Source organism: Thrips palmi, unplaced genomic scaffold (assembly GCF_012932325.1).
Source record: "Thrips palmi isolate BJ-2018 unplaced genomic scaffold, TpBJ-2018v1 HiC_scaffold_11, whole genome shotgun sequence".
Taxonomy (NCBI): domain Eukaryota; kingdom Metazoa; phylum Arthropoda; class Insecta; order Thysanoptera; family Thripidae; genus Thrips; species Thrips palmi.
This window is the reverse complement of record NW_023144622.1, coordinates 9,132,708-9,159,947: the sequence shown is the minus strand read 5'-3', so window position 1 is coordinate 9,159,947 and position 27,240 is coordinate 9,132,708. Positions and strand designations below refer to the sequence as shown.

The window sequence follows — 27,240 nt, the reverse complement described above, 5'->3', positions numbered from 1 at the left end:
TATTCTTGGCAAGTCCCTTGCACCTTCAACGCAGAGAGACAGGGGGCATCGAAGACGATAGTCAACGGGCGTTATTGTCCCAGCCAAAGGTAGAGGTTCTTACGACCGTGATAAAAGCTCCCTGCCCACCTCGAATGTTCACCCGCACAGGCCCTCGTGCTCCCACAGGCCCCGTGGAGAAGGCTATTTGTGAGACTAAACTAGCTCCCGTCTGTGGATGCGCAACAATATCTAATGTCGATGGGTCCTTTGAACAAAGACCGCTGTCCTTTGGGTCGCTCGAACAAAGATCGATCTTCCTAACCGCTCAACGCGTTCATTTTGAAGTCCTAGAACAATCTCTACGTTTTGATTCCACACAAATTTGTTTCAGATAATCATTCTCTAATATGTTTGAAACGTCACCTGGAAAGTATTGTTTGAGTTGGATGCCTGTTGCGTGAACCACAAGATAAAGAAGCGGCGAATGCAGAAACGGCCTCAATGGAGATCGGTCTTTGTTTGAGCGACCCAAAAGACATCGGTCTTTGATCATGGGACCCATCGATGTGTACTTGTACTTTGAACACAGCTAAAACACGAGTTCTTTACAAGTACGAGTCGAGTCTATATAGGAGTGTACTAAGTGGAGTACGATTCTAAAGCGCTTAACTTATCTATCGCACTCAAAAGCGTCCTTAAGAAAGCTCTCTCACCTCACAAGCTAAACCCTATAGATGTGTACTTACCAATGACACTCCCATTGGTGTGTGCTAAAATCACATTAAATCTGTGGTGTAAGTGCAGATGCACGGAGATTCCGAACGCTATGAATATAGCACGCATGGTGCAATGCACTGAGATATCGCACCATACCTGCAATGCCACAGCCATGTTGTACCTTCGTGCAAATCCATTACGAAAATGCCCTATGATAATACGTGGGAATGGGAAGGCATCACAAGTCATGTGCTGTGCAAAAGCATCGCACCAATTCACGCCATATTCATGGCGTGCTAAAAATCAGGTCACTAGCCCGTCAACAAACGTCAATTTGGGCATATTTTCAGTTATGCACCCAAGAGATAGGCAAACGCCTGTACCGCCGCTCTGCAGGGGGGACCACCTGGGCTCCACCTCTTAAAATGATCCTTAGCGTTAGTACAACAACTATACCAAGTATCCGGTATCACATTTTGCAAGGTAGTACCCACTAACCTCCGGACTACTTTGTGCCGAGTGGAAATTCCTGCTTGAAAATTACGTTTTTAGTGGAAAACGAAATAACAGGAAAAGAAGCGATATACATCGGCAACTTTAGCCCGTCCCGTACATTAACAAATGTGTGAATTTCGCCTTTGTTTAACCCTGACGGGTTTGAACCTGAGTCTGGGGTCAAAATAGATGTTATTTTCGTCATCAGCGCCCTCAAAAACATAAGAAACAATGCAAAAACTCGAATGAAAAGAATGTTCAAAATATACCCCACTGGGATTTGAACCCGGGTCCAAACTTCTCCGATTCGCTTGAAACTGGCACCGTTGGTTTTGTCTCGTCGCCCCGATTCTAAAAATACCCCTACATGCCCTGCTAGCTGTGTCCGTTGCAAAAATCCTCCTCGACCCCATGTAGACCATGATGCACCTGCAGCAGCGCCCCCGGGGCTCGGATCGGATTTGCTGCCACCGGGCGGTTCTTAGGGTCACCCCAGGAGGCTGCATACCAAATTTGGTCAAGATCGGACCACGGGAAGTCCTCGGACGAACGGACGGACACACACCATGCATCATACTATATGCCCGTCCCTCCGTCATTTTTTTTTATGAAAAAACAGAAAGTACGGCCAAATACATCGAGATTTTTGGGCCGAAAATCAAATGTAAGGGGTCGCCTTTTTTAACATAAATTTGCTTTAGACGTTTTTTCGTAAGCCAACCATAATACATCAGAATAATGCCAAAACTCAAAAAAGAATGTTTAAATTCCACTAAGAAACACGGGCAATATCAGTACGTTCAATGGCTGGTTTTATCTCTGACAAAAAATACCCCAGTATCCCTGCTAGCTTACAGAATGCGAATCCTAATCGACCCATGTAGAAGAAAAGGCTGAGACTGGATGGAGTAGTGCCACCGCCGCCGACAGGGGGCAGCAGACCCAAAATTGGTCAAATCGGCCCCGGGAAAGGCTTCGGCGTACGCTCAGACGAAAAAACACATACCATCAACTAAAATCCCCCTTACCCTTATTTAGAAAAGACAGTATTCGTCAATTTTATGTTGAGAGTGCAAAAGTATTCTTTTCATGCGCTTCGTCTGCCGGAGGGGCATTACAGCGTGGTCTGGAATGCCATTTTTCGTATTTGGCAGCTCGACGAGTGCCCTATGTAACGCTTGGTGCAGTCTGTTTGCGGGGTCTCTGCTTGACCTGCGTCAGTGGCATCTGCAGGTTCGGAACGCGTAATAACATGTCCCGTTTTTTAATCGTTCTTACACAGAAACAATGAAAATGGTATAGTAAAGGGGAACGGATTGTGCTCAAAAAAAAAAAAATTTCAGAGGATATCATTTATCTCAGAACTTCATGTACAGAAAAGACAATGGTATCATTTTAAAGCCAAACTCCGATTTATTCCGTAAAGTAAACACGGAAATTGTGTTTAATGGAGGGAGGGCAAAGTTGCATGTATCCTACTTTTCCGTTTTTCAAAAAAAGGGGCCAAAAACAAATTCGGACGACATCAATGTAAGGGGTGGCTTTCTTAAAAAATTTGCTCAACGATTTCTGTAAGCAACCATAATACTTAGTATTAGTTCCTAAATTAAAATTTTTATTCTAAGAAAACGGCAATATCAGTAGTAATAAATCTAAGAATGAAAAACAATTGATTTGGCTTACAGAAATGCGTAAGCTAATGAGAAAAAGTTAGTAAAAGGCTGAGAGTGGAGGAGTAGTGCACAAACGCACGCCGACAGACAGACAGACAGACATAACTTTTCAACCGCACTGGAGTAAAGGGCTTCGCTATCGCTCAGCCAAAAAATACATACCACCTCAACTAACATCAGTTACCTTATTTAGAAAAGACAGTATTCGTCAATTTTATGTTTGAGAGTGCATGTATTCTTTTCCATGCGCTTCAGCTGCCGGGAGGGGCAGACAGCGTGGTCTGGAATGCCATCGCGTACTTCGGCATGCTCGACGAGTGCGTATGTACGCTTGAGTGCAGTCTGTTTGCGAGTCTTCTGCTTGACCTGCGTCAGTGGCATCTGCAGGTTAGAACGCGTAATAAACGGTCCCGTTTTTTACTCGTTCTTTACACACAAACAAATGAAAAGTGGTATAGTAAAGAGAACGAGTATTGTGCTCAAAAAAAAAATTTCAGAGGATATCATTTATCTCAGAACTTCATGTACAGAAAAGACAATGGTATCATTTTAAAGTGCAAAAGTCCGTCAGTAAATCGTAAACGGATTGTTTTTCGACTTTCAATGGAAAATTTTGAGAAAACGAACATGTAAAAAACGAGATTTTGGGGCCGGTGTCGAAACTAACCTCATTTCAACCTCTTATATCTTTTCACCAATAATGGTACCCTTAAATTAACCATTACGAACATGAACTCCTACATTCAGTTTATATAAAACCTGGAATGTTTTTTATCACGCACAATGATAAATTCGGAGAAATATCAGGTTAAAGATCGTGTTGAATGAGCTTCGGCTGGACTTCGGCAGGCCGCTCCGCGCGCCACCTCCGGGGGTGCCGAAGCGGGGGCGCGGAATTCAAAACACCGTAGAGCGGCAGAGCCTCTCTCAACACATTCGCATTCGAAGGCAAAGCTCAGCGCGCTCTATCTGCTCGTGGTGGGCGCTATTGGAACTACTCTGGAGGTCCGTGGCGACTAACCCCAACACATTTTTCACTTTCTTATTTTGCTTTGTCACTTTAAAAGCACTCTCCAGTACAAATATCTAAGTCACCGGTATTGTGAAAATGCCTTTCACTTAACCCAGTTTTAGGCTCTTTGCGTTTTTTGACGCTTTCAAGTCTAGAGGTCCCATGGTGACGTCACAGCCGACGGTGTCGCGCTCTGACGCCTTCGAATGCGAATCGAACAGGGGCAGGATAAGCGAGGTGATGTAGATCATTTACAATCCACTTTTCAATTGCATAATAGTAAAGAACGAGTCCTTTCATCTTAATATCAATTGATTGATATTATACAGCACTTTGAGTTTTTAGCTTTCTTTACTTCTTGTTTTTTTTTTCCGAGATAGCCCGCAGCAAATACCGGTGATTTCTAGTAAGTTCGTGGGAAAACTGGAAGCGGTTTTGCCGTGAGGGTACGGCATTTTGGTTCGTTAAAGCAACCAAAGTGTTGTCAAACGCTTTTTATGTGCACACTCAACATCTTATGGTCGTTTTTATACCTATTACGATGGTTTTTCATCGTAAGGTACGCATAAATTTGCACATTCGTAACTATGCTTAATTTTTCATCGTATTACGCTTGAATTTCACCGTATTACGCATGAATTTTATTGTGGTACGTATGTTCTCATTTCAACGTATGTTACGATGACCCTTTCATCATAAGAATCTGAGGGTGTGTGTCGGTTTTTCACTCTCACTCGAGGAACGTGACGTCACGTTGAAACGAACGTGACAAAGTGTCTTGCAGCATTGTGTCACATTCGTTTGAATGTAAACAAGCTGGTTTTTGGCCAATTCAACACCCAAACGAATGTATCACAATGCTCAAACGAACGTGACATTTTGTCACGTTCGTTTCAACGTGATGTCACGTTCCTGGAATGAGAGTGTTCTCATGGTCAAATGTACAAACGATCCGAAAATGCTTGCCAGTGCCGTTGAGAATACTCTATCTGATGAATAGTTCTTGGGTTGGAAGATATTTGGAGACACTTGCCGCATTTGTTGCGCCGAATTACACGGTCTAAATGTGATGTCGCATTATGACAAAATTGTGGATAATATTTATATCACTTTCAAATGATGACAATCTCATCACGAATTGATGACATTTTCATCAAAGCTCCCATCCTTCCTGCATGGGCGTGACACTGTCATTAATTGTTTTGATGACATCGTTGTTGGGAAAATGAGCCTTGAGAATTGTCATCAAGCGATAACTCAAACTTTTACAGTGCAGAGTTGCATGGCCTCAATTTAATCTAACTTGAGTCCGCAGGTGAACGGCGCACTCCGTGAAATGGCTCAGATGGGATCATTCAAAGTAAGAGTTTGCAAGGTAAGGGTTGAAATTGAAAGTAACCTGCTCCGTAAGGACGGGTGCATACGCCCACACATACACACGTCAAGCAATCTGCTCTCAATGTTTTATTCTTGGTGCAAAGTTTCTACAACAACCAGATACGTAACAATTTTTGGTAATTTAATTTAATTGTTGTCGTATACATCTTTTTGTCGAAAGGTGCGTCGTCTGTGGAGGCTGCATCGATCAGCAAGCAACTTGGTCGTTCGGGTAAGAATCCTCGGTCAAGAGACGGTCTGGGTGCGGGGTGCCCATTTTGGCGGGGGTAAATTATGGCCATGGCTACCTTTCAGCCAGCAATTCTGTGTGCGGGCAGGGGGCTGGGACCCCTGTCGCCATCACTTCAACACGTCGCAATCTCTGAGCCATCATTGCAAAGTACGAGACCGATTTCTTTGCCACTAAATTTGCAAGCCGTTCAGAATGCGAAATTTTGGCAATGTCAGGAGTATTTCGGAGCTAGGCTTGCATATTTTTGGCATTCGTAACGGCTTGCCGCTTGCCACCGAATTTGCAGTGTTGACGTTTTTGGATGTCTGAAAGGTCGGGGAAACCTACCAAAGGCCTAACTTGGCTAACTTGGCCTAACTTGGTTTCCTAACTTGGAAAACTTGCCTTTTCCTGGGAACTGATTGTGGTTACATGGCAGAAAAGCAAGTTTCTGGACGCTCGCACTTGAGTAAATCTTGTCAGGATGTCAGAAACTGTCGGAAAAGCGAATCAAAATTCGCTCACCTCGGAAAGCTGAAAACTCATTCCGACATTCTGTAGATCTCAGGCCATCAATGTCAGCATAAGTTTTCAGAATCTCAGCTTCCAGAGGTGCGCGAATTTTGACCAGGATTTCAGACATGTTTCTGACATTCTGAAAACATTTACACGAGTGATCGTGTTGCAGGGGTGCCGCTTATTAACAGCGCGGTAAAAAACGGTAGCTGATTTCCAGGGAGTTCCAGGGAAAACCAGGAACCGTTTTTACCTTGAATTCATCATTGTACCAAATGACGGTGAAGTTGATGACAGGTGGGCGAGCTGTTCGGACCCCAGCTTGCCGCTGTGTACATCGGATGCGCTTGGGGCGTCGTGCACTTCGGCCAGCACCTTGTGACTGTGTACACGGACCGCGCCGCAGCCACCTCACTGCTGAGCTTCATTTGGCTGGTACCCCGCGCCCTCGCCGTCCTGGCTGGCATCCTCGCGGGAGAGTCCGTCACGGACGAGGTACGTGCACGGTAAAAACGGTTCCTGGTTTTCCCAGGAACTCCCTGGAAATCGCTTATGTCTCTACCATAGTCTTCCTGGGAAAACCAGGTACCGTTTTTACCGTGTGTGTCCATGGTATTGTGTTCGGCTACCTCGCAGGAACATAAGTCTCACTGATAACCGAACTGTGTTCTCAGTTCACACATAAGTGCCGTAAGTGAACTCAGTTCACGCACTTAATTCTTACTCAGCTCACATTTAAGTTCACAGTGCACTCAGATTTCATCAATTTTTGAAAAATCTTCTTTGGCGTTGGCGCACAAGGAACATGAGGGACACGCTCTCCAATTTCGCCAAAGTCTGAAATTTTAGTTGCTCATATGCAACATCAATATTAGCTCTCGGAAACAATCTGCACATCCGCAACCTCGGCCTGCCCTACATGTTCTTGGTTCCCTATGCTCTCAGCACGTTACTGACTTTTTACTCATTTTGTCAGTGCTGATGCAAGTGATTTGTGCAACCATAATCCGTACTTTTTCTTTTTTTAAAGAACAACTTAGGAAATATTAAATAATGTACTGACAATTTAGTTTTGTACATAATTTTACAAAGGAAATTAATCATAGTACTTACTTAGAAAATACCAAGTATATTGTTGCTTAAACGAATACGCAATAAGTGAGAAAAAAGTCAGTAATGTGCTGAGAATGTAGCCTTCACATGCCTCTGTACCACAATGTAAAATTCAATATAATGTTGACCATGAGTGCGAAATACCCTCCCCCACAGCCACCTTATTCATCAGTAATAAACTGCCCTACCCTACTCATCCATTTCATATTTTGAGAGGTTCTGGCTGTGTGTTTTCGTTTTCTAAGGCCGAGCGCACCCTGGACCTCGTACACCAAGTTATAAACCTCGTAGAATTCGAGGAAGCAGTAGCTCAAGAGGTAATTCACCTGAGTCTGTATTTGGAAATCCGTTGTCCAGTGCTGTCCACCTATAACCATAGAGATCATTGGTGCTTTATCTATCTCCTGTATGTAGCATAATGCTAGCATGTAATGCTTGCTAGCATTTCCGGATTCAAAGGAAGTCCTTGTATCTGTTTGGATTACACTTTCTCAATTGTTCTTTTTCTTCTCTCCAAACAAGGAATTAAAGTTTATGTCTTAACCGATTGAATGTGTCACAGAGAGCGATATAATTTATTGAAAAAAATTTACTAAGGTGCACTTTATTTTTCCCCATGCGGCACATAATTTGTATCAATTCTTTTCTTTGTCTGTTTTAGTTGCATTTGTTTGCAAACCATCTGGCTCAACGACCAGTGAAAGTGAGGCTGCTCGGTTTCATTAACCTGGAACTACCACTGATACTCACGGTATGCAAGGAACTCAGGCAGACACACACCCTTGTTTTCAATGAGCACAACCATCGTGAATCGTGCTTATGCAGAGGCACACAGATCAGGGCAAAAGCCCCTTCAAGACACAAAATTCCTTTTTGCCAGTTTCAAGGTCCAACTGAGGAAAAGTACAGTTCTGAAATACTAGATCCCCAGCGTCAAAATTTGTGAAAGATACGTAGTACTGCACAGTTACTCTACAAATCCAAAAGCGTACATTGTATGCTCTACCTGGAGCATGCCTGCAAGCACGCTCTAGCTAGCGCATGCCTGCCAAGCATGCACTTGCTAGTGTATACATGCCAAGTACACGCTTACTGAAGCATGCATCTAGTGCGCAAGGGATAGGGAGTTGTCTACATCAGGAAGCGTGTACATGGCATGTATGCACTAGCAAGTGCATGCTTGGCAGGCATGCGCTAGCTAGAGCGTGCTTGCAGGCACGCTCCAGGTAGAGCGTTCAAAAACAAAAACAGCAACAAACTGTGGTAAGATACAGGACCCAACACGTGGACATTGTTTTTTTTGTTTTTTTTTAACTTTCACTGTCAGAGGAGACTTTTAGGAGGTAAAATTGGTCGTCGGTCGTATTATGGGGTTTGGTATTGATTGCTCTGTATTTGTCTTCATTCAGGCAGGCGGTCTAATCGCGAGCTACCTCATCATCTGTCTGCAGTATCAGAGCGCCAAGGGAAAAAAGCAGTGACGCGCATATGATATTCCCACCGAATTAAAACTATTTCTTGGCAATAAATTCAAGTTTTTGTTAAGTTCTCCTGCGTGCCAGTTCAACTTGGGATACAAATCAGCAATCTCAGCCCGTCCTAGCTTACATGGTTGTACCTCAGATGCCTCTCTTCATCTTTTTTTTATTTTATTAAAAAAAAAAAAAAACCGGAACCAGTTGCTAATACATAAATGTTGTGGCACTAGCCTTTTACATAATACATGATTAAAGTTAGTCCAAAATCGTGAAGTTAGAACACCTGCGTGTCTCCTTCTCTGACACCCTTGAGTCAGTGAACATGTTGGATTGTGTACCTCTTTTTCACGTCACACAAAAATTCACAGGTCAATTTTATCTGCTTAAACACACGTCGCAGTGCGAAACAGACAGACGTTAGCTCACAGGACAAAGAAACTAAATTGAAAGTGAAAAGGGGGAAAGGAACCGGAGGAGAAAGGGTTTGAAGTTTTTAATTAATTCAACAAAAAAACAGAACGTGCTCAGACGAAGTGTCAGAAACCTTAACATAGCGCTGGAGAACTTACGGAGTGCAAAATCTTGAAAAGGCTCGCAAAAGTTAGATTGTCCTGGACATTCATCATGAAGCACCCCTTAGATTCTTTCTGAGATCCTTCTGAAGGGTGTATCTTCTCTATGCGTGCTCACCTTTTCTTTACTTAGCCTTGTCGTGGTTGGTATCACAGACCCGCAGACCGGTTCACACAGGTCAGCGCCTCTGTGATGCTCAGTAGCACGGCCGAGCTAGGTGGCGCTCTATCTGAGTGCGTGCCTAGGCAGTAAACAATCTACTGCGTCGCGCCGACTAAGCCGCCAGCCAACTGTCGCGACTGGCGGATGGGCTGCCTACTAATCAGGCGTTGGCCGGCAGTGCTAGGCGATTGAGCGATAGGCCCCGGATAAATGACCGGAGGCGTACCTCTGATTAGAAGAGGCTTGTAGATTGAGCACGTGCACCCCCTCGGCGAGGTGCCGCTCTGGAGCGGCACAAGTCAGTATTCAGCCAACATCGAGACGAGACAGACCTAGACCTCCTCGCGAATACTCCGTCGTGAAAGTGACTAGTGTGTTAGAGTGATCACCGATTGACTCCCTCTTGTTGTCATTTCATCCCTTGCGAACCCGTAGAACACGTGAGGTTTGACCGAGACGCGAGTGACCAGTGAAGTGACAGTGAAACAGTGCGAGTACCCGTTAACCCGGAATAGTTCACAGACCGTCTGGGTTACGCCCCCGGCGATACCCCGCGAGCAAGACAAGTGTGTGAACTGGCGTGCCGCTCGTGACGCGCACTGGGAACCGGTAGATACCCGTGTCGAGCTAAGACACTACTTCACGCGTCGATACCCCGACGCGCCCAGTCGGTTACGCTGACGCGGGCCTTTTGGGCCCAAACACCAACGTAGAGTCAGCGGCTGGGTTGACCTCGCAGACCCGATCAACAACCTCGTGATATTGGGCCACACTGCCAAACACATTTTAGAAACGAAAAAAAAAGTATTGTTTTTAATTAGTGAGGTGTCAATGGCCCTATTGCCACATTGCCGATAAGACAGAAACGCGCATGATATGCCTCTGCCATCAAGTGCCATCCATGGATAGAAGTCGAAGAAAAAGGCAGCCTAGCACCTTCGGAGAATCGCTGAAAACTCTAAGGTAACAAATGAAACCATTTTGAGCGTCAGAAATATAATATAATTCTCCCCTCTGTGTGGCGCTGAGGATCAACATTCGACCAAAATTCTCGCATGTGTAGCGCTGCGAATCGAAATTTTCACATCGTTAGCGGTGAGAGTGAGAATTCTGGCCATCAAGTGGTACACGCGTAAAACCTTACAAAGTATTTTGAGCACACACAATACAAACTAATTTGCTTTGTTATACGAAGAAATAGTTCGTAAATTGTAAGCCTATGTATATGTTCGAAATACATTGTTATACAAACTGATTTCCTCTGTGGGGCCTAAAATAGTTTGTGAGGTTTTCTCAGTGTGAGAATGCTCTCCCACTTCATTCATCACGGCAGGTTAGAAGTACGATTCATGCCATCATTTGGTGAGAACTTGGTCACCACAAGAAGAATATTTCTCACAAAATTTCGCAATTATTCTCAGTGTGCACGTGTGCACATAAATATGCGTAAAAATGCATAAATTTATGCAAATTTTATGCACAACGTTACACAAGTTTGAAATCGTGCAATAGCTCGGACAAAATTGTACCTTGACATTTAAAGTCCACATTACCCTACCACTGTCAACTTGAGAGACGTCAGGCGGAACGGGCCCTGGAGTCTAAAGTTATGATGAAAAGAGCAGCGAGATAGCAGTGCTATATGTTGTCATATCCTAACTTAAACATCGTAAATGTTCACACAAGGTCAACGAAATCAACGGCGGTCAAATCGAGGGGTAAATCACTCAGCGTTCTGGTGTACACATGAGTACAAGAGTACGGGTGAGTACACCTTGCTTTACTCATAAATTTCACAATTTTAAACGTTTTAAGGCTCTATTTAGCGTTTTTAACGACACTCAACGTTGAATCGGTCGAAAAACTAGAGAATTTCGCCCTTTTAAAACTTGTGAGTACACCGAGTACGGTCAAATTTGTACACATGAGTACACTAGTGATTCACCCCTCGGGTCAAATGGGAAGCTAGGATGTTGACCAGGACAAAAACCTCGTCAAAAGCTATCATATTAAGGACAAACTTCATAGATCATTTTTTGCTGTTCCCATATGGGCGTGACGTTTTGGTGACGCCCTTGTAAGGAAAATTAGCCTTGAAATTGTCATCAAGTGACGACTAAAATTTTCACAGTGTGGACCGCCGTTGGCAAACAAAGCCCACACGGCAAAAACGATTTCAGCCCGTGGGTTTGCCAGGCCCACCCTAGTAAAATAGACCTAATTTTTCCAGATTCCTAGGAAACCCGGACACTGTTTTACCCGCGCAGTTAAACTGCCTGCTGGGCGAATCACAGCAGATGCGTTTTTTGGTCATATCTCGTAAATCGTTTAAGTAAAGTGAGTATCGTAAGCTAGCCGATAGTAGTTTTAGCAAAGATCTATAATCGGCTCGCTAACTGTACCCGTCACGGTTATAAAATATGATCGAGAAAAAAGAACACCTACTGCGCGTCGTCCGGTGTGGAGGATACCTTTGATTTGTTTGGCTCCCGTTGCCAGGCAACGGCGGTCCATGGAAGGGGGCGTGGAAGCGGCAACATAAGTCAGCATCGAAGTTTCGGCTGCTGTCAGCTTGTACAGTCACGGCATAGAATAGCGCTCCCGGTGGAGGGGCCATGGCCTTGGTTGCGGCCTGCCTAGTGCTCAGTCGCCTGCCGTCATCCCAACGAACAGCTTCCATTCTCCACTGTGGCAAAAAGGTACGGAATATTCTGTTATTTTTTTTTGCCAGGATTCTCCGTAGCCCTCTTATCAATATTCTCCGTAGGCTCTTACAGTATTCTCCGTAGGGCCGTACAGTATTCTCTGTAAGTCCGCACAGTCTTCTCCGTAGGACCTGGAAGACTGCATGTAGTCCTATGGAGATCACTGTAAGGTCCTACGGAGAATACTGTGCGGTCCTACGGAAAATACTGTAATAGCCTACGGAGAATATTGATAAGGGGGCTAGGGAGAATTACCACAAGCTGTTTACAGAATTTTCCGTAGCTTTTTGCCACAGTGTCACTTTGAGTTGAGTTGTGTCCCGAGCAGTCTTCTGCCCGGAACTCACCTATTTACGGAAAAAGGTTCTGTATCCGAGAGCATGTGTGTCACATTGATGAAACGCTCTCAGATACTCCGAGAGCATCTCTCGATGTGAGAGAAAGGTCTCAGGTCCAGAAATACTGTTTTTCGGTGTAGTTGATTTTGTGTTGTGTGTACAGTCTGCTCCACCATGGTCCTCACTGTGTACGGCCACCAGATCAGCCCGCCGGTACGTTCCGTCCTTTTGACGTGCAAGGCTTTGGGCATCGAGTACAAGTTCCAGTTGGTCGACTTGATGAGCGGAGAGCATAAGAAGCCGGATTTGATGAAGGTCAGTAACTTTAAACAATCGGCAATTTTGTTCATTGACCACGCTGGTGTGTTCAAAAGATTTTAAGCCTTTTGCCTGAGGTTACCATGCAAAAAGAAACCTTCATTTGGTTTTCCTGCCTCCATACGGCCATTAAGGCGTAAGGGGAACAGAGATAAGTCCCCTTCCCACTTCTCCCACCAATTGTCTTCGTTCAGAAAACGTTATTGGCAGAAAAATTGATTGTTAGACATTAAATTGAAATAGTAGACCATGGCAATAGCGTGTCTTTGTCTCCATTGTTATTTAACAAACGAATAGTGATGTCACATTCGTCACAATGTGAGTTAATTTTGTCACGTTCCTGAATATATGACACATAGTTTAAACCAATATGTGGCACCCGCATCAGATGGCCGTGTCACGTTCAAACAAATGTGACACCGTATTAAAAAAAAACGTGACAAAATCCACATTTTAACGAATGTGACGTCACAATCGTTGAATAACAGTATATATAATTCTTTAGCTGCACGTTACCATGTGTCGAATTAATGCTTCCAACTGAAATTTAATTTTTATTTGCTTGCAGATAAATCCAGAGGGCACTGTACCTTTCATTCAGGATGGAGATTTCTTCCTTTCGGAAAGGTGACTTAAAACTGAGATTTGACTAAAGGGTATTCACTGGGCTGTGCTGGTCCAGTTGTTCTGATGGCGTGCTTGTTGCAGCCACGCCATCCTGACGTACCTCGGCGACAAGGCTGGCAACGACAGCTGGTACCCAAAGGACATCAAGCAGAGAGCCACCATCCAACATCGCCTGCACTTTGACAACATGATGTTGTTTGGGAGGCACAAGGACATCGTGGTAAGTCCTACCGACCGTCCAAACCTCTGACGCTTGTCAGGAGCACAGGTGAGTCGGTAATGAGTCCGCAGCAAGCACGACACAAACGACGGCCTCGCTTTCCAGAAACCGATCTTCACAGAAAATGCAAAGGAGATGCCACCGGCGAAGGTCCAGAGTTTGCAAGATTCTCTGGACCTGATGGAGGGCATGATCCACGAGGGAGGCTGGCTCGCCGGAAGTAAACCTACCATTGCAGACTGCTGCTGCGCGACCAGTGTTTTCCACCTCGTAGTAAGTGCATCAGTCCTTTCGCATTGGTTTGCTCGGCTAGGATTCAGATCACGTATGATTGCTTCTCTCACTCAGGCTGTGATTCCGGATTTGACCTTGAAGCCTAAGGCAGCTGCCTGGCTGCGACGGTGTGAAAAAGAACTTCCCGACTTCGACGAAATCAACACAGTCTACGTGAAGCAAATTGTTGATTTACTTTCTAAGACGCTCGGCAAGAAATACACTTCTTAATTTAACGTGCAACCTTTTAATTTTATCCCAATAAAGCTGATGTAAAGTTGCATTTTATTTTAACATGATGCATTCATTCCAATCTGCATTTTATCATCATTTTGGGTAGTATTGCATCACTACAATGCCAGTAGTAAGTTTACTTGGCACGAATTTGGCAAGCCGTTTTGAATGCCAGAAATTGGCAAGCTTGGCCCGGAAATACTCCCCAGCTTGCCAAAATTTGGCAAGCTCATTAAGAGTGCCGACCAAAGCTTTCCAAATTTTGGCACTCAAAACGGCTTGCCAAATTTGTGGCAAGCAAACTTACCACTGGATTTGCAGTGATACTGGATACCGTATTCGACACCAGAACTTAATCAAACTTTGTTGGTTTTCACAAGGCAATCGCATGGGCTATTTTTACTCTTTGGCCACCTTGATTCTGGTTTTTGTAGCAGCTAAGGTCTTGATCAGATAAGGTCCTGTTTCTCGTTCTATCGTACTCTGATAGTGTGATGCAAGATAAGGCGATGTAATCACTTAAATAAACGTTGTTTGTCGTTGCTGGCTCAGTCACCCGCTGGTCGTCAAATGGCGCAATACTTGCCGACATAATTTGATCATCACAGCTGTTACTTCACAGCAAACCCAATGAGCAGTCGACTTGTAATAAGCAAGCTTGCCGTCCATGTTGACTCTCAGTGTGACTTCCACTTGTCATGGCAAAAATGCTATGTGCAGAAAATAACGTATTTACGGTCAATTGAAGCAGACTTTTTTCAAGGACAGTGACCGAGGGAGCAACCACTTTCGATGTTTGAGGACACCAGGCTTCTGAAAAGTTCAGAGATTTTGTGGAATGTCGAAAGATTTCGACCGATTTTACGCTTAAGGGGGGACCCTGGTGAAAAAATCGCCAAAATTGCCAAAAATAGTATTTTTAAAGTTTATAGATAAATATGTGCATAGAAGCTTTCAGATTCAACAGGTTTAACACCTTTAAGCTAAGTGGATAGTCTCTTTATCATTTGGACGGAAATAACATTGAGATCAGTTGTCGTTGGCTTCTACGCTCAACTTCACAGCTTTGCTCAGTCGACAAAAAATTTTGTCGTAGAAAGACTTCCTGCGTTCCTGGTTGACACCTACATGAGTCGTATTGCATGGACTCTATTCATTGATGACTTGTCGACAAATTTTAGTGACGGAATCTTGATATCAGCCCTACTTTTTTTAAAACACACCTGAAAGTTTGACAAAAGTGAAAAAATTCACTTTTTTTTATATGTTAAAATTTGAAAACTCATATCTCAGGGCAGAAGTTGAATTTGAAAATTCCGTCACTAAAGTCTCTTCAATACATCTTAAGGATAACCCAAAAACATTTTCAAGACTTTCCGTCCCACTGAAAGACACAGGAAGATTTTTCCCCAACGCTCTAAAAAACACTAAAAAGCCACTTTTCTCAGAGACCGTTCAACATTTTGGATTGAATTTTGTTTTGGGAACTCACCATAATGAACCTAATAATTAAGCAAAGTTTCAACTTTCTGGGATTATTTTGAAGCCTACTTGAAAGTTTCACCAGGGTCCCCCCTTAAAATTTCGTTGTTTTTTGCCTTTTTCGGAAAAAGATTTCAGGTTTCCAGAGATTTCGGTCGCTCAAGTGGACACATGATTTCGCGAGTGGGCGCCCCCTTGAAAATGAACGTACTTTTTACGTCCGTACTGGTGACCCAGAGAGTTTACACAGTTTGTGTGTTTCGTTTGAAGTCCTTACCATGGTCTTAACTCTGTACGGCACAGAGATCGGCGGTGCGCATGGAGTTTGACGTTAAATCCACTCACAGGAACGTGACATCAAGTTGAACGAATGTGACAAAAATGTCACGTTCTATGGAGCATTGTGTCACATTCGTTTGAATGTGAATAAGCTAATTTATAACCGATATACATCCAAAGAATGTGACATGAAACTCAAAGAAACGTGACATTTTGTCACATTTGTTTCAACGTGACGTAACGTTCCTGGAGAGCACCGAAAGCCAGAGTCCTTGACGATCAGCACCCCAACTTTGACATATTGTGAACAAACAAGTCATTACCGGCCTCCTGTTTACAATTTATTTGTATCCTTTGGAATACTATTTCGTACTTTAAAATGTTGTCCGAGAAACGACCTCAAAAAGTACATATTTTGAAACATAGTACAAACTCGTTTCATTATGGCATGTGGGAGGAAGGATGAACACATCGACGGCTCCTGAGAGAAATGTCATAATGAATTGTGCCGAATAGGGCACTTCGGCAGAAGAGCTAGAACGGAAACTGAGAAGAAATCAAGAAGAACAATGTATGCTAAATTTGTGGGAGTGAGCGTCTGCGTCGCCGGGCGTTTGTTCTTCTAGATTTCTTCTCTACTTCCGGCCCAGCTCTTCTCCGGAGTACCCTATTGCTGCGCGAGTGAAAACGAAAATATACTTGTACTAAATTAATACAATAAATTGAGTTCTACCTGGAACGCTTTATTGTGACATCAAAATTCTCAGATAAGCAAACTTCTTTGACGACGTGAAAGGCAACAAACTGCAGACGTTTATTCGGCTGCAGTGCTCGTCGAACGAAGGTACGCCTCTTGTCCATTCCAGCCACAACGCACGGCAATCTTGTAAGTTGTGTTCGGCTTCAGCTTGGTGATAGTGTGCACGTACCTGCGAATGGAAGACAGTGATTAACAAGGGTCCTAATTTCACTTCGATTTCACTGGAAAGTAACAAAATGCGAGAGAACTCTTGACCGGTGCAAGAAGACGCTCCACCAAGCTCAATTCATGCAAGTTTTCTCAGATGTTATATGAGTGAAAAACGAAAACTCATGAATTACTTCTTTGTGAAGCGTTTCAAGATGTTTCCTTACAGTTTACCTCTGACACTACTCTCAGTTACTCTAAGTACAATCTCAGTTGACAGTGAAGCTGACATAAGAAGAGTTCCCCACATCCACTACCTTTTTCAATCATCGTTCAAAATCAAATAGCCGAAAGGCATCGCGTTACGGTTATTCGCAAGAGGATTCTCCCAATAATGTATCTTTTGTTCTGTACACGTAAATGTTTATGTAGAATTTTGTACGTGCCACTTGCACGATTTTGTGCATGCGGGGAATTTGCATAATATTATGCGTGAAAATGCATAAATTCATGCAAATTCACGCACGCACGACGGCACACAAGTTTAAAATTATGCATCCCATTCTATTCGTGCACTGAGAAAACCTTACAAACTATTTTCAGCCTTACAAAGAAAAGTAGTTTGTATAACAAAGTATTTTGAGCATACGTAAGCTTACAAAGAAAATACTTCGTAATTTACGAACTATTTCTTCGTATAACAAAGTATTTTAGTTTGTTATATGTATGCTCAAAATACTTCGTAAGGTTTTAAGAGTGTGGCTGAGTGAAGAACAAGAAGAACCACAAAAGACTCCATTTAGGGCATTTAAAATGCATATATTCGCTCCGAATATGTTGCATTTGCTAGAAAATATTTTCTTTAACTTCTACCAAGCAAGGGGAATTAAATATTTGAAGTTCAAAGTGCAAAAAAGTACACTTTTGTGATTCTTCTTGTTCTTCACTCGGCCACGACTAGAATGGTCTATTGTACATAAACATTTAGTGTGTAGTTGGTTACTGAATATGCATTTATTTAGTACGCACACTGGCTTCTCTTCGGTGACCTCGATCTCCTCCCTTCGTGGTCGTCCCGCCTCATCACGTAGTGGGGTCACCAGCACCTCGAAGTGGCTCAGGTCAGCGTTAATGAAGTCGGGGAGCTGCCACTGAATGACCAAAGATCGCGGGTGTGTCTCCAAAAGCAGCAGGTTTTTCGGAGCTTGCGGTACTGCGGGCAGAAAAAAAAGAAAGGTATTGCCACCCATTTAGGGTTTCATCTCACTGGAAGTTCATCTCCAGGGAGGGATCTTGAAGCAGTGTTCACAGCAGAGTTCATCGACGTTACCCGAAACGTTAACGTCTGATTTGTTCATGAGGCGCAGAATGTTCCTCTGATTTTTTTCTAGTTGCGCCCCGCTGCACTTTTTTACTACCTTTTAAGGGGGCGTAGCGTCTTTTGCAAGTGTTTTGACGATTTTCGAACCTCCTGTTCAGACGTTAATAGAAAGATAAGTATGAATGCCAGAGGCAAACGGCAGGCACCATTTGAAAAATAAAAGTTTTTACAACATTTTCAAAAAAAAATATTGTGTTTTAGCATTGAATTAGGATGTTTTGTGTTCTATGCAAAAATGGTCTGCAAAATACATGGTTTCACTGCGCGCACGATTGCAGCCAAAGTTTTAACTTTTTACAATCGGTAAAATGCATCTGAAAAAGCATGAAATTGACCATAAAATGACCCTTGGGTTTAATATTGGGCCAGAAAAAATGTGGTTCGTTCGATCTTAAGTTGAAGATGAGCGTTTCAATAGTTTTTCTTGCCCAATATTGAAACCCAAGGGTCATTTTATGGGCAATTTCATGCTTTTTCAGATGCATTTTACCGATTGGTAAAAAGTTTAAAACTTTGGCTGCAATCGTGCGCGCAGTGACACCATGTAATTTTACAGACCATTTTTGCATAGACACAAACATCCTAATTCAATGCTAAAACAAAATATTTTTTTTTGAAAATGTTGTAAAAACTTTTATCTTTCAAATGGTGCCTGCCGTTTGCCTCTGGCATTCATACTTATCTTTCTATTAACGTCTGAACAGGAGGTTCGAAAATCGTCAAAACACTTGCAAAAGACGCTACTGCCCCCTAAGTGTTCTTTCTCTGAACGGTAAACGTATTTCCAAACAAAGTTGAACTTGACAATTTGGCATATCTATCCCTGTTTTGATAATATTATGCCCTAGATCAAAAACTTACATTTTTCTGTAGCTGGGTCATTGTACAGAAATGTTACAATTTGATGTCCCTAGCCCTTTGTAAAGAAACGGTGGTTCGTCCTAGAAAGAGGTGGAAAGTGTCACAAACCTCCAATTTCTGTAGCTCTCTTCACGGCTGATGGTGCACCAAGTCCATCGCCCAGATCGTTGACGGCTTGGACAACCACATTGTATTCAGTGTGAGGCTTCAAGCCACCCACTTGGTGGCAGACTAGATCCGGCCAGGCAGGACACACACTAGTAGGCGAAACTACGTCTTTGCGCTCTGACCGAGCATCCTGAAATCAGAGAAAATCAATTTAAGCAAGAGGGTGTGCACTCGTCTAACATGTGACCCACCTTCAGAATTGAGCAAAAACAGGCCGAAACAATCAACAGGTAAAATTCGGAGCGTTTCGGCCAACTTGCGTACTATTTAGGAGAGCGACCCGACTTACTAAGAGGCGGTGCATACCCCGCATACTGCATACGGGTTCTTTTTACTAACTGCGGTGTAATGACCTGACCTGACGCAGACAACACAAACAAAAGATTTGTCTGTAATGTAGAAAGGCTGCGTCCCCAACATTGGCCAAACTTCGTTTTTTTTTTTTTTGTTTTTTTTTGGCATTGTGGCAAAAAGGTTCGGAAAATTCTGTTAATTGTTTTGCCAGGATTCTCCGTAGCCCTCTTATCAATATTCTCCGTAGGACCGCACAGTCCTCCGTAGGACCTGGAAGACTATAAAGTCCTACGGAGATCACTGTAAGGTCCTACGGAGAATACTGGAAGAGCCTACGGTGAATATTGACAAGGGGGCTACGTAGAATTACCAAAAGCTGTTAACAGAATTTTCCGTAGCCTTTAGCCACAGTGGGGGGTGGGGGTACCTTAAAAGACATCTGAACAAGATTCGATTTTAAAACAAATGAGTTTCGGGGTTTTTAGATGAGCTTTAGTTTAATTTACTTCAACTGTTCGCTTCAAAATTTAGGTGCATTTTTGACTGATTGCTACATGCTTCATTTTACACGCCCAAAATTAGTGCATATTTTATTATTTACAGAATGGGAAATACAATGTGCTTACCAGCACAGTGACAACGTAGTGGCGAATCACACCTCTGGGTATGGCTGGAACTTTCCAGTGCGTCCAAAGGGTGGTCGCGTTCAGGCGGTACACGGCTAGCTCGCGAGGAGCATCAGGTACTGGACAAAACAGAGAGAGTACATCATGAGGTACCGTAGAACATCACAGCAAGGAGAAAATGTTCACCGTGCAACACTGATGTTGGAAAACACGTGTGTTGGGAGAAAAGCCAATGTTTGAGTAGCGAGGAGGCCTTCGGCCTATATGCTCATGCTCTCTTTCTCTCTTACCTGTGTTAGTTGTATTGAATAATAAAGTGGCCCACTTGTTGGAGTTACCTACAGCGTTGACGATGCTGACTCGCAGTTCATATGCCTTAAGAGATTCCAAGTCTCTATAATAGAGATTTATACATGAATTATTTATACTTTTTTTTTAAGCACGTCAGTGGCATTCAAACACTCTCAACACACAAAGGTAATGTTGCAACAAAGAAGCTCACCTTAGCATTAATACCATATTGTTGGTAGATCCAGATCGTTCGGGTACTGGTGTCAGTGCTCCAAGTGGCACAGCCGGTAAGAGTTGCCACCGGAAGTTGTTCGCTGGCCCGTTGAGAAGGGCGCAGACGAGCGGTGGCCGCCATCGCACGACTGCCGTTTCGTTCGTCACGAGCGCAGTTTGCAGGTCGGACACCACCGCATCAGGAACTGCACTGAGAAAACAAACGTGGTGCATTTCGCAAGAAGTGGTCAGACTAAATTCTTGTGGATTTTTTCAATGCATAATTATATTTTAGGTATGATGCACAGATTCGTGTAGGTGTTCATAATATCATGCATCTGTGCATTGTGAAACCAAACGTGGACAAGTCCACACTTCCTGGTGTGGAGTAAGTCACCTTACTTGGAAGTGCAGAGTATGCAGTCTCCACACTTCAAGTGTAGAGTAGCCCACAGAGCCCCTATCTCGTAGCATGGTGCAAACGTGGACAACTCCAGGTTTGAAGTTGGAGGCTGCAAGCTCTGCACTTCCAAGTGTGGAGACTGTAAATTCCATTCCTCCGCATTTCAAATGTAGAGTTCTCCACGTTTGGTTTGACAGTGTGTGCATTGTACGCGTGTTCCTTTCATAAAATGCCCAAGAATTATGCACGCCTTACGCACGTATATCTGTGCATGAATATTTAAGCATAAAAAGTTAACAAGAATTTAGAGCGATGCGCCTCTTGAAGCCTAACAGCGCTGATGATGGTGGTCAATGTTCTGGAGATTTGGCAGCGTCTACGGAGAATCTTGCCTTTAGTCAAAGTGGTTGCACCAATCGTCTCAGACTCCCCATCCCTTGACACCATGATGAGGTACGAAGCAAAAGGAACAAGGTCGAAGAGCACCACGGTTTGGCTGCGCACAATCAAGGTTCCCTTGGCGTGCTCGCAGGACTCGCTGGGGCACCCCAAAAGCGCCTCGCACTGTAAAAAAAGAGCCGTCCTCAGTTACAGAGGGGTAAAATTGCCAACATGTCATCTGCTCGTTGTTTTCCAGATCAGTGGAAACCTATTCGGTGGTTTCATTCACATACTTGATACATGACAAAGAATTCACCGTTGGGTGGGCCTGGCGAAGTCCACGACACGCGCAAACTTGTGGCTGTGATGTCACTAACCACAACATCGCTCAGTTGTCCTGAGAAACCAGAATTTAATGTAAGAGCTCGGTGGTCTATTAAGGTTATTCACAACTGTAAATCCCACATTCAAGAAAAATTCTGCCATCAAGTTAAGATAAACATGAAAACCCACAGTAAAGATGTGGAGTGCACTCCATGATGTCCCATGAAAATTTTCAAGATTCCTGAGAAAAAGGATATTGGGTAGGTAAGATTCAATAGCAGGTTTGAGTGTAGTGCAAAAGGTTTACTTGACAATGCTAGCACCTTAGAAGGGGCTACTTTCACTAAGAAAATTCGAATCGTCACTTGATGGCAATTTCAAGGCTAATTTCCTTACAGCAACGTCATCAAAACAATTGATGACATTGTTCTCACGCCCATGCAATAAGTATGGAAGCTTTGATGAAAATGTCTTCAATTTGTGATGAGATTGTCATCATTTGAAAGAGATGAAAATGTCATCCACGTTTTGGTCATGAACTGACAACAAATTTTCACCGTGTACTGCTGAAACCTTTCGGATATTCGTAAGGAAATTTTGGGGAAGCCAACATTAACATTCCTGTCTAAGCCTTCCCAACTCAGCAACTGTGAGTCTAAGGTCTCATAATAAATAACAAAAAAACGGCTGACTTGATTATTTTTGAAAGTGACGAATAACTTTTGGATTCACAGTAACCTAAAATGAGGATTTATGAGGGCACAACAATACTCACGTTCACCCTCCGTCCGAACAGAGATGTGCCCTACATTCGAGAAGCCCTCCATCTTCGTATCTAGGAGTAACACACTGCGAGAAAAGATCACAGTAAATCCTGTACTGATTACTCCAGACTTTTCCGTACTTTTTTAACAGGCAATACCGTCATTTTTTACAGGCAATGCCGTACTTTTTTACAGGGAACACCGTACTTTTTTTACAGGGAATCCCGTACTTTTCCCCCGGCAATACCGTACTTATGCCTATCAAAAACTGCTATTTTTTTTGTCGGTTGACCCTCTTTTTTAAGATTCTGATGTACGTAAACTGCTGAAGTCGGACTCCTGGACCCCCCTTCCGACCACTCGTTGAAAGGTCTTGACGAGACCTATCCAAAGGTGCAATAAAATTTTTCAGTCGGTCGACCCCCTTTTTTCAAGATCCTGATGTGGACAATTCTTGGAAGCGGCCTTTGTTGGGACCAGATCTGGTCTTTCTTACGGCATGGACTGTACGGAAGAACGGTAACTACTGTTAAAAGACTACGGAATATTTTGTAAAACAAGTACGGTAAATCCTGTAGACTGTACGGTGGATACTGGTTTTTGAAGTACGGTAAAGTTGGCAAAAAAATTATCCAGGATTTACCGTCATTTTTTCTCAGAGTGCACCCTGACGTGGTACGACGTGTTTGGCCGGAGCCCATCGACGGAACAGTCGTAAGTTTCGGATCCGTTTAGCTGACCAAGGCATCCAGGTGTCCACACCAATTTCTGCTCTTCCTGAGAAGGCGAAAATATCTGAGGTCAACTTTAAGCCAAAATGAGTCGGGCAGATCATTAGAACTTGTGTTCTTAATTCAATGAGTAACAGCTCGGGTATCGGTATATGAGTATCCTTCGCAACGCACTCCTTAGAGTGAACGCAACTACAATGCACATACACCTGGCTCGTTCTTGCCACGATGAGCGTCCAACTAACCTTGTAATGAAGCTCATAGAAGTGTACAGAACCTGTGCCTGCCATCAACATGGGATCAAGGGAAATATGCCCGGTGAAAGAAGAGTCCGTCACAGCCGATGTATTGACGCCGCCAATTAAATGACTCATCGCTGAAACAAGCGAGACGTCATCAAAATCATCTCCCGTTTACTAAGTCTTGCTGCCGCTTATCTCTTCTTTCTTTAAATTCTTTAAGTACGAAAACCAACAAACACGTTTTAACAAATTTGTTGGCAACTATTCAACCTATTGAGACTCCCTTAGAGGGCGGGGGGAGTCCCTCAACCCCGGGCGCGAGCTGGACTTGCTCAACGAGTCCAAGAGCGCCAGGAAGGTGATGTGCGGGGCGCGAGACTGCTTCGGGGCACAAGTCGAGGGGGCCACAGCGGGCCGCGGCACGGCGGGTTCCAGCGGAATCACCCGCGTCGGGGAAGTCGTGGGTTTACGGCGGCCACGCAAGCAGACTTGTACACCGTTAATGCGGTACAAGGCCCGGTGCACTAGGGGCGGCGGGAAGCTGCGCGGATCTCGACGATCGAAGCCGGGTTGGTCGCGGTCGTACGCACTGTCGTACGGGGCGTGCGTGTCCACTGGGCACGGCGTCAGCTTCCACGGCCTCGGGGCCGGAGCGCGGTCTCGGCGTCGCGGTGCGTCGCGGAACAAGACCCGGTTCACCGGGGGTCCGGGCAGCTCGCGGGCTTGCCCCGCGGGGCGGACGGATCGCCGAGGGGCGTTCGCGGCGGGCGCGGGTGGCGGCGTCGCAACGCGCTGCTTCACGGAGGCGCGGTCCTCTGGAGCAAACAAGCCAAGCGGGTCGCGGCTAGGCGGCGGCGGTTCAATCGGTCGGGTCGCGAGGCGAGCGCGGTGCTTTACGCCAGCACGGTGACGACGTCCACGTCGAGGTCGCGCCATGACGGATACTGAGGTCGGACGTCGCCGGCGAGGTGCAGGAGCCCGGAGCGGGCCATGGCGACAACAGGGCGACCGTCCGCCGGCGGCGGAACGCTGCAGCAGTAGTCTTCGGCTCGCAGGTAATCCAAAGGTAGCGGCGACAGCACTCGGACACTTGGTGGGGGCGGCTGGGCAATGCCCGCCAGCGACCTAGCTTCCCTCCTGCGCGGCGAGGACCGCCTGCACTGGAAGGATGCGCACAAAAATTGGGGTGGGGCGGCAGCTCGAAGCCGCCAGCGCCCGGGTTCTCCTCCGCCAGAAAACACAGAGAGAGGGTCTGATTCACAAGACAACTTTATTGAAAATGGGCACATCTTATAAGTGGTGTAGACCGTACAGCAGCACTCGAGAGGGAACGGATGCCCTAATGCCGTAGCGCCCTCTGGGCGGCATCCCCGCGAACCCGGCCCAGCAAAAGGCTCGCCTAGCGCAGCCAAGCGGCCGGTAGGACCTGACGGGAGTATTGCCGGCGCTACCCCGCGCGCGAGGGTGGAGGGATCCGTGTCACTATGCGTTGAGAAGCATGAAACACCCTCATTGCAACATTCAGAAACAATTATGAATTCTGTAGGCAACAAACGAGTTACATTCGAAGCCAGTCCCTACCTTCCAGATGCTGTGATTTGAGAAATAGTTGATGTTACCCCAGACAGAATCATACGTGCGACTTACGTTGGTGGCAGTGCGGAGGAACATATCCAGTGGAACATCCCTGCGGACAGATGCCGGTGAAGGGGTCGCAAACTTTCTGACCGCTGCATTGCCCACATGGCTCAGTGCAATTTGCTCCGTAACGTCCCGGACTGCACACTGAAACTCAGATACAGTGCATTTCAAACCACAAGAATTCTAACAGAGTTCATCTTTATAGCCGCAATGATGGTTACAGCACAGCTTCCCGTAGCCCAATGTTACACTTCATCGATGTGGGAAAAAACCGTAGAGGCCTGTGGCAAGGCAGATCTCGACGTCAGGTATCTGGACCATTTCAGGCACATGGGAACTTCTGGGTCAAAATCATTACTTTATATGTGATCCAGGAAAGGGAAGAGAAGAATAACTTGGCTTATCTCCAAATAGGGTATTTTAACGAATCCCTAGACCGGAAGTCAAAGAACAAATGTAAGAACCAAAACGGCTTCTGCGCATGCGCAGACGTCCCCTTCTCCACTCTGAGGCAGCGTCTGCGCAGAAGCCGTTTCAGTTCATACATTTGTTTTTTGACTTCCGGTCCAGGGATTCGTTAAAATACCCTATTTTCTTTTTCCTACATTATTGTGCTTTAGAAATGGAAATTGTTTGACTTGATTTCCAGCAGTTAAAGAGAAAATTCTCATGGAAAAAGAGTGTTACTCAACTTGATCCCTTTTACGCTCTCAATTTAACCGAAAATGGAAACAACTCAGCTGAAGTCGACCTGACTCCGATAGAAACATTGTCAATAGGAGATAGCTAACTTGAATTTATATGAATCTAGTGTAAAAATCACTGGTTTTCGGAAAAAGGGACTTCAGTCCACTTTTTGGTAAAAATGTTTTTATTGTTTTCCCAGACTGCTGGCGAGTCTTTACATAGAATGGTAAAAACCTACGATTCTAAGATAATTAGTTCGGAAGTTATAGCGTTGTACACACTAAATGTTTATGTACAATTTTGTACGTGGTGATGCATAATTTTAAACTTTTGTGCCGTCGTGCACAAAATTGTGCGTGAATTAGTATAAATTTATGCGTTTTCAAGCATAATATTATGCAAATTCCCCGCATGCACAAAATCGTGCAAGTGGCACGTTCAAAAATTTTACATAAACATTTAGTGTGTACCAAACGACTTAAGTCCACTCGTTTTCGGACAAAACAACTCAAGATCACTCGTTTTCTGACAAAACAGCATAAGTCCATCCGTTTTCTGACAAAAGCACTTAAGTCCACATGTTTTTTGACAAAAAAACCAGCGTGACATTTTCGGACCTAACAACTTAAATCCATCCGTTTTCTGACAAAACCACCTAAGTCCATATGGACTTAAGTCGTTAGGATCAGAAAATGGTGTGGACTTGTGCTGTTTTGTCAGAAAACGACTGGACTTAAGTTTTATGTCCGAAAACGAATGGACTTAAGTCGTTTTGTCAGATAACGGATGGACTTACGTCAAACTGTGATATTAAATTGTGAATTTTCGGCAAGGAATGCCATAACTGGTCATCGAAAAATTGGTATCGTTTTCTGAATACCACTTATCTTTTACCTGAAATTTTATGACCATATTTGTCATAACAAAGCTTTAAACTACTTAAAACTGTCTCCTGAAAAATTAGCAGAAATGGACTTGTGTCCCTTTGTCCGAAAAGCAGTGAAATAATCCAGTCGACTTACTCTACAAATTCAAAAGCGCACATTGTATGCTCTACTTATTGGAGCATGCCTGGAAGCACGCTTTAGCTAGCACATGCTTGCCAACCATGCACTTACAAGTGCATACATGCCATGTACACGCTAACTGAAGCATACATCTAGTGCATACGGGATAGAGAGTTTTCTGCATCAGGAAGCGTAGTAACCTAACACATTAAATGCATCTTCAACTTCTGATCACCAACTAGTCATTCATTTGTCAGTCATTCAGTTGTTTTTCCTCTCCATCTTCCACCTCCCCAATCAGATTAGTTTTTTACAAAATGTTTTAAAACAGCGTATATCGCTTAAAAAAAACTGGAAAAACATTCTTTGTTTAAAAACTTGTTAATGAACAACAGCGTTGTTAACGGTAGTCATTGTGGTTTTGTTGGAATATTAAAACCTTAACTTTTGAGAAGGGGCAAAATTACACGATGAAATTGCTCTTAAAGTAGAAAAAATCTCATTCAACGAACG

The 27,240-nt window shown here is 44.2% G+C and overlaps 2 protein-coding genes across 5 annotated transcripts; one reads left to right on the top strand and one right to left on the bottom strand.

The window, feature by feature from the left end:
* The first annotated feature begins 10,271 nt into the window (after positions 1-10,271).
* On the top strand, positions 10,272-14,077 carry LOC117639329 (glutathione S-transferase 1-like). Of its 4 annotated transcripts, none has more exons than XM_034374892.1 (6): positions 10,272-10,293; positions 12,537-12,688; positions 13,260-13,318; positions 13,400-13,538; positions 13,644-13,811; positions 13,887-14,077. In XM_034374892.1, the coding sequence occupies exons 2-6, from the start codon at positions 12,548-12,550 to the stop codon at positions 14,040-14,042; spliced, it is 663 nt and encodes a 220-aa protein (XP_034230783.1). In that variant the 5' UTR covers positions 10,272-10,293; positions 12,537-12,547; the 3' UTR covers positions 14,043-14,077. The 4 variants fall into 4 exon arrangements, with proteins under 4 accessions (XP_034230783.1, XP_034230779.1, XP_034230781.1 ...); XM_034374888.1 differs by lacking the exon at positions 10,272-10,293 and adding an exon at positions 11,857-12,029; XM_034374890.1 differs by lacking the exon at positions 10,272-10,293 and adding an exon at positions 12,315-12,398.
* A 2,451-nt stretch (positions 14,078-16,528) lies between these two features.
* Positions 16,529-25,177, bottom strand: LOC117639574 (phosphatidylinositol phosphatase PTPRQ-like; the record flags this gene model as incomplete). Its single annotated transcript, XM_034375388.1, is given in 12 exon segments — positions 16,529-16,735; positions 17,743-17,926; positions 19,064-19,253; positions 20,044-20,162; positions 20,334-20,437; positions 20,546-20,753; positions 21,343-21,514; positions 21,625-21,728; positions 22,431-22,503; positions 23,086-23,196; positions 23,396-23,526; positions 25,040-25,177. Coding segments are annotated over 12 exon segments (1,649 nt in total), but the record flags the coding sequence as incomplete, so codon positions are not given.
* Between the last annotated feature and the right edge of the window lie 2,063 nt (positions 25,178-27,240).